We start from the raw sequence: 10866 nt of genomic DNA on the forward strand, positions 1-10866 counted from the left end.
CAGTATGTAAATGCAGTGGAGAGATCAATACAGATTGCTCAATCCAACTTTTTAAAAAACAGTAGAGGAATAAGATCAACTGCCCAATCATCCCTCTACAAAAAGGAATGATCAAATAAATAATGGTTCATAACTTCAGTTTTTGGGAACTTATTATATTTTTTTCAACATTCTAGAAGCTCTCTAATATTATGAATATTGCAAATTTGATTATTTGATTATTTCACATAGCTGCTCGCTAATTTTTATCTGGACTTTTGTGTTCAACAGCACTAATAAGAAAACTAGCACATTAAAATCTATAAATCTCCATGAATAGTCAGTTTAATGGGAAATCTACTATTATAGTCATCTGAAAAACTCTTAAATGACCCATTTGAAAATGATTAAAAATATAAACAAACAAAGGACGTTCATGATTTGCAGACAAAGACAAACTGGGAATCACAGGCATCAAATTCTACGGTATACTCAACATAATTGAGTTTCCCTTCTAAATAAGTTGTAGTTTATATTAAGAAAAACAATTTCAAAAACACAGCATCAATAGAATGCACATTCAAAGACAAGAAGGAAACTGTGATCACAGATCATTTACATGTATTTCTAAATCCATACTGAAACATCAAACTGGGGTGTTTGGTGAGAAATTTACAGTATGTTGACTATAGCCCTTGCTAAAACAAGCTATTTGTAGAATTTGAACATGGATCATCTATACAAGTTTTTGTTCCATAGATCCTATAAGCCTTCATGCTCTTTCATACCAGATTTAATTTTACATTTCCTATTGAACATAATGTGATATATTTGTAAGCCTTTTGTAAAACATGTATCTTATCACTATTTCCAGAGGGGGTCGCAAGCATCCAAATGTGGATCTTGTTCATCTGAACCATCCTTGTACAGAGGGGAATGACTAGTGTGCCCTTGAAGAAAAATCTTATTGTGTGACGCAGAAAAGCTCTCAAACGATGTGGACAATGGTTGCTCTCTATCCATGATTAGAGCAGCCAGATTGGCCTGTTGCAAATGCATGTGGAGAAGCTCTGCCTGCAACATGGCCTTTTCTGATTGCAACTTGGATACCTGTTGCTGCAGCTGCCAAACCGTTCCTGCACATCCATACACAGGGTCTCTCAGCCTTGCTCTTGCCTCATATACCATACTGCTAACGCCATCCGCTCTCTTGTCCATTGGAATGTCCTGCAAATGTTTCAACATATAAGATGGGAAAGATCAGCAGACATGACGTTTCCATAGTCCATGGAAATCATTTAATATTGTTCTGAAAATAACTAATTTTAGACTGTTGTTGTTTTTTTTAATTAAATTGGGTGCAAGTTTTTGCATCATCGTTTCGGAAACTCATTGTCAAGATGATAGATAACAAAAATAAATCACATTCCATGATCCATCATGAAGATGATAGAGGACAAAAACAGATCACCCTCCATGATCCATTATCAAGATGATAGAGAGTAAGTTTTTTACTTTACAGCTTTCTATCATCCTAAACATTGATACAAAAACTAACAAACAATTTAATCCCTTTCTAAAAATAACTAAAGTATGGGTCATTGTTATTTTTTGGATTACACGTGTGCAAGTTTCTGTATCAACATCTTGGATCACACTCCATGATCCATCATGAAAATGATAGAAAGCAAAAAAAAAAATCACACTCCATGATCTATCATCAAAATGATAGAAAACCAACTTTTTACTCTACAAATCCCTAACATCCTGATCTGAAATATTAAAACAACAATGCTCTATGAATTGTGGAAATCTGATATCAATAATAAATAACTAAATCTCTCAGTATTTTTGCATCACGGTTTGGGTTACACTGTTCAATAAGGAAAAAATTGTTTACCTCAATCATTTTAACAATATTACTTGCTCCGAACACCCTGTGAGCGTCTGCAAATCGCTGGGGATCATTCTGTGGAAAGAAAGGAGCGAGCACACAGGTTTCTGTGCATCGTCTTCTTAACAGCTTGCATGCTGCACAAGGAGACGTCGTCTGCCGTCCATTTCTATCCGCCATCTGCATAACAACTACGTTTTATTACACACAAGAGAGGCGTCTGCAATGGAGCATGAAGCAAAATTACTTGAGCACCATTGAATAAAACAGCTAGCCCTCTAAACCTACTTTTCTTATCACCAAGAAAATGTATGCCATGATGTTATCTGTTGTAAACAAAGCTAGATATTTGGGGACAGTGCAGTGCCACCATGCCGTCTCCAGATATGTTTGTACACTGTAGATCGATGTCATAAAGTCAACAAAACATCGTCAGATAAAACGGCGCTGGAAGTCGCAAATTTTTTGTCTCGTTTCTTCCAGTGAAGTACGTTGACTTTCAATGTATTGACTCTCATCTCTGAGAGTAAGGAAAGATCGGCAGAGGTATGGCATAGATAAGAGCAGAGTGTATGTGATAGATGAAGAGAGGAGAGTACCTGACAGTACCTAACATTATGAAATGAGTCCCAAACTTCAATGCGCACGTCTTACCTATTATTTTCTGGTTGGTGAGAACGTCACAAAGCTGTCAGTTTGGGAAGACACGGCAACCCCACGGAAACGGGTGGGATTTTTGCCGGTTGACTTGATGGTTTTATTGGAATATCTAATTTTTTTTTATTATAGTTGTTTAGTTTTTGTTTTATTTATAATGTAAATTTTGTATGATAAGTCTAGAAGTTTTTGAATGTACCTAAGATCTCTACATAATAAGATAATTATAGTTCATTCATTATGATAAGTTTTTAGAAATTTTTGGATGTATTTAAGACTTCTATATAATAAGACAATTGTAGTTTATTCATTATGAATTAATAAATTTAGTATGATAAGTTTTTATAAGTTTTTGGATGTATTAAGACCTCTATATAATGAGACAATTGCAGTTCATTTATTATGAGTTAATTTGATCCTTGATCATTTGATCAAAAAGCTCTTTAATCTCTTGAATCATTATTATAATTTATTTGTGTTACAATTTTATATTTCTTTCACATGTTGGTTTTGGCACCTAAACTCTTACATCATAATCACATAAATGTTGGTGTTGCATTTTTAGTCCTCTTTCATGAATCTTCTAGAGATATTTATGATTGCATTTGTTTTATTTATTTCTATATATTTATTTTTCTTCTGGGAAAAAGGATTCAGTAATTGCCTACCTTAAATTTGTGCATCTTAAATTTCTAAACTGTACACTAGATTTTGACCAAAAAAATTAGGGTTTCTTCATAAAGGATTAAAGAGTTTAAAGTTGTTGTTGCAATTTTTGGGTAGTCATGACAAATGTGAGAGGATTTGTTATGTCCACAAAGTTCAAAAAAGTGGTCATTTAGACGACATCTAATATCCATACATAGGCACCCTAGTTATTGTGTGCTTTATAAATGTATAAAATTCAAGGTGTGTTGTTTCATTGTTCCAACTATCACGTCAACAATATAAATTGGCCCACAATGCACTCCTCATTAAAGCCACTCTATATTCATTTGAGGTCCAATTAGGGGATTATTTGCCATGCTTGGCCAACTATAGTCTCCATCATGTGAACTGCTTATTGGATACTCTCCATGGTTGCAGGTAACATCAAGCTATCATTTCTCCTTTCAATTTGCAGATAATGGTACTCATGAATCTATTCTACTCTAGTAATCATATATTTTGACCATGTCATTAAGCAATTTGTCCAACTTTTCATTCACATGACCCTATTACCCTTTTTAAGGTGAGATACTCAATAGAATATGTATATTTTGATACCCTCATTATTTAGTGTTTAATTCAAAAAACCATCATTTTTATTTATGAAACTATGTGATTAGGGGAATCTTTCTCACACTTTTTTCACCATTTTCATCATGCAACACTCTCGATCACTTGTTGTCCTCGTCATGTGATATGTTTACAATAAACTCTCCATGGTTTATGAAAAATGGCACTCATGAATCTATTATGCTCTTGTAATCATATTTTTGTGCAATCCATATTTTATTTCATCCTCATGAACCCATTACACTATTTAGAGTGATATAATTAATAGAGTATCTCTAACTGATACCCTCATTATTTAGCATTTAATTTTAAAAATGTTTGTTTTGGATTAAGGTAAAAATAGGTTTTGAAGGGGCCCTAAAACCCTTTACATAGAAGATTCTAAAAGGTTTAGAATCAAAACATCAAAACAAAACCCCAAAAAAACATGTTATAGAAGATAGAACAATACATATGACAACCAAAGAACCACCAAAAACCTAGACGGGCAAGAAAAAACTAGCAACGACCCACAGACCAACAACAAGAAAGAGACGGAACCAGAGAAACAGAGAACATAAAATGCATAAGGCTCTTAAGGGTCTTAGCGACCTCAACCTCCAGAAGACTCATTTTATTAGCAACAAACCTCAACTGCTTGTAGTACATTCTTTGGGTAGCAGCTTTCTTTTTCAAATTCCCCCTAGTCCGCTTACAAGGGCCATAATCCCCCCAAGTCTTGTCTTTATCATCATCCAAATTAATCAGCATCTTGTCATGTTGAACATTGTCAAGATTATTCACCATGATATTCATAGCATCAGTTATTTGCTTGACAATTCTATGACTATTGGACATAATGGTCATGAGGGTGGCCTAAATTTTCTTGTAATTGTCCTCAACATGGGTGAATCTATCTTCAAAACCTTTCTTCATATGATCAATACCTTCAACAACTCTATTGATACAATCCACAATAGATTTTTTCTCATCCTCGGTCCATTGACCGTCACCACTCTGTCTATCCTGACAAGTAGAGGTGGGCATAGCTACCAGCTTACTACGCATAGCCCTCTGGTTAATTTTAACCTCTTTGATTTCATGGAAGAGCCATTTAAAAAGACAAACTATCAATGACATGGTCTCTTGCCATACCCAAGATGTCCACATAGTCGCCCCTTTTATCATTAAGCTCAACACTCTTGGCATGAAGGTCCTTCTGAACTGCAACCCTAGTAGTATTAATGGTCTCCTTATGAAGAGATGAGGGGGGAATTTCATAATTCTGACTCCCAGGCTCCAGGCTAATTCTCTTGTTGACCGCATTATTCTCAGAATTCCCCCTATGGACACCAGAAGAAGAGTTCTCATTACCAATAGAGGTAGAAGAGGAGGAGATAAAAACCTACTTCGAACCCTTCTTACCCTTGCCAAAAAAAGGTTTAGCTTTAGGAGTATTCTCAATTTTATCTTTTTTAGGAGGAGAAAAAGTCTCATCCCCAAATCCGAGCTAGATTCCTCATCCCCAGACTCCCCAACATTAGTATTATCATCTGAAGAAGTTGGGATATATGAAGAAGGGGCAGGAAGGGCCCGAAAATGATTATCAATTAACACAAGCAACCCTTCATGAAGGATAGGGTGCTTGGCCGGATTCTTCCTATGAGCTCTGAAGCTAGCCCGAAGAGAGGACAAAAAGAAAAAAAGGAAAAGAAACCCTTGTATACACCTAAAAATGGTCTGAAGATAATTAATTAAATAAGCAATTATTTAATTAATCCTCCTCCCCAATTTAATTAAATTCACTAAGCAATTTGATTAAATTTCTCTTTTCATCTACCTATTAATAAATCTAAGGATTTATTAAATAGGTTCATTTCATTTCATCCCCTTTAATTAATTAATTCCTCCATCCAAATTCATTTCTTCTAAATCTCCTAATTAATTAAAACAAATCAAATCAATGAGTTGTTGAGATTAATTAGCCTTTTCCTATTATTTGACTTTCTAAATTCAAATTCTCCTAACTTCTACCACTCCTTAACCTAACAATTAATAAACCTAACCCATTCTACCTACCCCCATGTCCCCTTTCATCCAACATCTTCTAGAACCTTTGTGACACTTGTCACTAAGTGTTCCCTTTAATCCAACCCCCTTTGCCAACCTCCTCCAATTTAACCATTGATATCTTCAAATCAATCTCAACCATTAATTCATGCCAACTCACCCCTAGCCTTGGAAAATCCTATAAATAGACCTCATTTTGGAGCACAAAGGGTCCCAATTTCATATCATTTGATCCTATCTCATTCTCATCTTATGCATTGTTATTATAGGCATCTAGCTTATAGTTTATCAGTTTTAGCAATGTTATCATGCTCATTTTAGCTTAATTTGCTTATCATGTAGCTTAAATCATGATGTAGACACCCAAAATTGTCATGTCTAATTAAATAAATATTTTATTTATTTAATTACTTTAGCCTAATTCTTCTATTATTTAAATAAATCTTTATTTATTTAATTAATTCATTTATCCTCTTCTAGCCTTATTTCTCATTTAAATAAATACATTTATTTATTTAAATTATCATTTTCTTAAATTAAATAAATATTCTTATTTATTTAATTATCCCACTTCTTCTATTAATTAAATAAATATTTATTTATTTAATTAATTCCTTAACCTTTTCTACCCATGACACATGTCATTCATCTCTTAATTCATACACTATCTACCCCTTTCATTATTTTATTATTTCTTTTACATACCCTCTAATCATAGTCGACCTCCTTTTACACCTCTCAATCTTATCCCTCCATTTCATATAGTGTCTTCTATATAAGGAGATGCTTCCTTCATTATCTAACCCTAATCAATGACCTGAATCATTCATGCTAATCATCTTTTATGCAATTGACTACACTACGATCCTACTTGCAACCACATTCCGTTCTTTGTTGAGCTCTTGTGCATATAAAATCTGAGAGCAAATATATCAAGCAAGATCAATGGAGATAGGAAGAATGGAGATCAAAACCCTATTGGACATGTGATGGTATAATCTTTGTGATTTCATTTGATTTGCATTGTCTTAGGTAATCTTCATATGTTATGGTGGATCTTTGTTGATTGTTAGGCTAGGGTTTGGTGGTTGAATTCATTTAGCCTTTCAATATCGTTATTATTATTGTATCCATTTTCACCATATACATTTTGGCACGCCCGGTGGGACCCTTGTCCCTTTTGCATTTAACATCTTGTTGCAGATTTTTGTATTTTGAAGTTGCAGATCTGACGTTTTCGACAATATTTTTGACATTTTCGCGTCTGCGTACTTTCGGATCGCGTTTGGGATTTTCTGGCGCGTCTGCGACATCTGGATCTGCTTCTATGCTCTGGCATTATTTTATTTTTTGCAGGTTTCAGAAAACGCGTCTGTGTTGTAAAGTCGCGTCTGCGTTGGTTTTGGCCGCATCTGTGCCCGGAAGACGCGTCTATGTTTTATAGCCGCGTCTGTGTCTCACAGAACTGCGTTTGTGTTACCCAGTCGCATCTGTGTTGAGGGTAACCGCGTCTGTGTTTATCAGTTTCAAAATTTTTGATTTACATTGATTCAGTTTTTCAGATTTTTGCATTTAGGGTTTCAGATCTGGTTTATTTTGAGCTAACATTTTCAGATTTAGCTAACAAAATTGGTGCAGCTTGTCTTGAAGGCTAAATCATTTGGTTGAAGGCCCCTATTTTCACAAAGTCTTTTGGGTTTAAAATTTACCTAACTTGTGTGCTTGCAGGAAGGGGTGATTATTTGAAACAATCCGAACTACTAACAACTCTTTGTTGCAGGTCCTTGGCAAGGGTTTTTGGATATTTATTGTGTGCCTTGTTTTCATAGACTAGCAAAGACTTGCACTAAAATTGAATCATTGTCTTTTCTGTCTTGAGCAATAAGCTCTTTTTGTTTAATCTTTAGAGGGTCTGTCTTCCCGTGTGGTCATTAGGACTACTAGTGAGAAGAGAACGACCCAAGTGGTAGCAAAAGAAAAGCCATCTTCTTCCAAACTACTATAAATAACTGTATTCATGGTGAAAACTATGAATAACGTGTGTTGATTAGTTCATACCAACACTATGTCTCCCCACAAACCCGTTTGATCAAATTTATTTGATCAGTTGTAGGGTGTAACCCCTACCGGCTGGGAGCCTTCTGTATTTACAGAGCTGAAAGTGTCGCATGTATGGCCACACGAACAAATGCTCTTACTAGCACCATTTTGTTTTAGAAGCCCAAATCCTTCTAGTTGTTGGGGCAGGAGGTCAGACCTCTGGTAGCGGCCCACACACATACAGTTCTTAGTAGAGATACAAAGTTTGCCATGGGGAGTTTTTGTGGGGACTGATGCTTGGCTGACCCGAGAAGTGAGTGCCGAGGGTGGAGCCAGTGAGGTCAAGCATCTAAGTATCCACTCTGAATAGCGTAGCCTCGAGGGTAAAACCCCATGTGGGATCAACAACTATTGTCTTGGCCAGCCATAAGAATTGTGCTTGACTTATTTTAAACATTCAAAACATTCAAGACCAAACAGCAAAACATTGTGTCTTTTGTGTCTTGAAGTGTATGCAAAACATTTTTACATCAAACAACACACTTTTCTTGGAGTCATTTTGAGTCTAGACACTTGCAAACATTGGGTCTTCATCAACACTATGTCCTCTTGTCACGAAAAACAGTCAAACAGTCAGATTTGGTCATAACAAAACGACTTCACAGATTGGAAAAAAAATTGCACAAATTTTACAGAAACGCGTCCGTGTCGAACATAATAGCGTCTGCGTCAGGAAACCGCGTCTGTGTCGGGCATAATAGCGTCTGTGTTGTCTAGCTGCGTCTGTGAAGGGCAGAATCACGTCTGTGTTCCAACAGTCAACATTACACTTGGCAAAAGCAAAAATCTCAGAAACGCATCTGTGTTAAACAGAGCCACATCTGCATCAGGAAACCGCTTCTGTGAAGTATACAGGCGCGTCTGTGTCCAGAATTGAAAAACTGTTATAGTCCAGCAAATAAACACAATCAGTTTCAGAATTCTTGAGCTTCCTAGGTCATTTCTCCAAGGTTTCATCTAGCATTCAACCTGTCCTTGGGTCTCACAAAATCCATCATTGCTTCACATTTAGCATTACATTCACAATTGTCTAAACTTGAGTCAAAAGGTCACTTGCTTGTCCTCATCATACTTTGTCAACACACTACATACAACAACACTTTGCTAAGTGGTCCCTCATCAAGGTTTCTTACCTTTGGGTCTCATTTGGTCTTACTTAGAGTCAAGGTCAACTTACCTCATCAAGAGAAACTATCCTCTCTTTGGAAGTCACACCTACTCTACTACATACATACTGGGTCTTATACTTTGGACATTGCAAGTACACCTCAGATTCATTTACATTACATCTAACTCTTGGTCTTCCATACTCTTTCCATTTTTTCATCTAGTCTCACATATCTTGGTCAATACCTAGTTCATGGTTGAAACCCGTCTTCAAAAATCTAGGAGAGAAACTAAAGATGCTCAAGAGTCCGTAAACATGAGTTCTTATGAGTATGACAATGAGATCTTTTTCAATTCTGATCATACTACATTACTAGACATGGATGCCTATAGAAACATTCCAAATGTTGAGAACAGGGACACTATAAATAACAATGCTACACACAATGACAATATGGACAACTTTTCCATACATTCAGTAGATGTGGAAGAATCCATTATGAATCCCCATTTCAATCGATTGGTTGAGGAAATAATGAGAAGGGATAGACAATACTTTTTACAAATGATGGCACAAAGTGGAGCCAAGATACCTCATGATTTTGACATGTCTCAAATAATGGAAAATCAACCTTTGCGACAACCTCACTCCAACATGGATCAAAGGAGACCTAATAGTGGAGGAAATAGAGGACCACATATGGTACCTGAATCACCATCAACTTTGCTTCAAAAACCAGAGGTCCCACATACACATGGTCAAACATATGATACTCACCTTTGCAGACCATTATGGAAGTCTTATGGAGAAAAATATGCTCAATCACATATCAATGCTAAGGATCAACCACCAAAGCAATGGGATATTCAAAGGCATGCTCAAAATTTGGACACAAGGAAACCCCATGTCAAATTTGGGGGCAATACAATAGAACATGACATGCCTATAGAGTATGGTATACATGCACAAAATAGATATGGTGTTCCTCAACATGAATCTATACCAAGTGGTCCATATACACAGCATCATTATAGACCTCCTCCATATGAACATGTGTATGATCAATATCATCCATCTATGCAACATGCTCCTCCTCCAATTGGTGCCTCAAACATGGAATATGGTCCAAGAAGTTGATCTCCACCTAAGAGCAATTTGGAGCAACAAATCAAGGACTTACAAAAGAAAATGGAGGACATAAATACAGCGAAGCCAACATACACAATGAGAGACATATGTCCTTATCCATTTGACAAGAGCATTCCAATGCCTCCTTTTCCTACACACTTTGTGACGCCTAAATTTGATAAGTATAGAGGAAAAGGGGATCCTAAGGCACACATAAGACAGTTTTTCATAGCTTGCATTGAGGTAGCAGCAAAAGAAACATATTTGATGAGATTATTCCCACAAAGCTTAGGTGATCAAGCTATGGAATGGTTCTCCCAACTTCCACCTGGAATTAAGTCATGGGGTGACTTAGCAGAGGCATTTATTCAACATTTCTCCTACAACATAGAGACAGACATATCAATTACTACTTTGTGCAACACTAAGCAAAAAGAGGGAGAATCTTTTGCATCATTCTTACAAAGATGGAGAAATCTAGCCAGCAGATGCTCTTGTGAAATTCCACAAAAACAAATGGTAGAAATGTTCACCCAGAATGTTATCAAAGACATTGGCTATGATCTAAGAAAAGCTTGTTTGTCCACCTTCAAGGATGTTATTGAAAAAGGCTTAGCGACAGAAAAGGTCCTAATTGAACAAGGAGTCATTAAGATATTCAGGGAAAACAAAG

General features: G+C 36.1%; 1 protein-coding gene across 1 annotated transcript; it reads right to left on the reverse strand.

Moving 5' to 3' along the window:
• Positions 1–488: 488 nt before the first annotated feature.
• LOC131057407 (LOB domain-containing protein 1) lies at positions 489–2200 on the reverse strand. The gene is made up of 2 exons (XM_057991582.1): positions 1880–2200; positions 489–1206 (listed from the first exon to the last, which is right to left on the reverse strand). The coding sequence occupies exons 1-2, from the start codon at positions 2057–2059 to the stop codon at positions 844–846; spliced, it is 543 nt and encodes a 180-aa protein (XP_057847565.1). The 5' UTR covers positions 2060–2200; the 3' UTR covers positions 489–843.
• Between the last annotated feature and the right edge of the window lie 8666 nt (positions 2201–10866).

This window comes from Cryptomeria japonica, chromosome 7 (assembly GCF_030272615.1).
Source record: "Cryptomeria japonica chromosome 7, Sugi_1.0, whole genome shotgun sequence".
Classification (NCBI taxonomy): Eukaryota; Viridiplantae; Streptophyta; class Pinopsida; order Cupressales; family Cupressaceae; genus Cryptomeria; species Cryptomeria japonica.

Bases quoted from the DNA above. Each gene is read 5' to 3' on its own strand.
- LOC131057407 (XM_057991582.1), bottom strand. From the start codon at position 2,059: ATGCAGATGGCGGATAGAAATGGACGGCAGACGACGTCTCCTTGTGCA. The intron at 1,207-1,879 runs GTAAACAATTTT...AAACATTTGCAG, and splicing joins ATATTGTTAAAATGATTGAG to GACATTCCAATGGACAAGAG.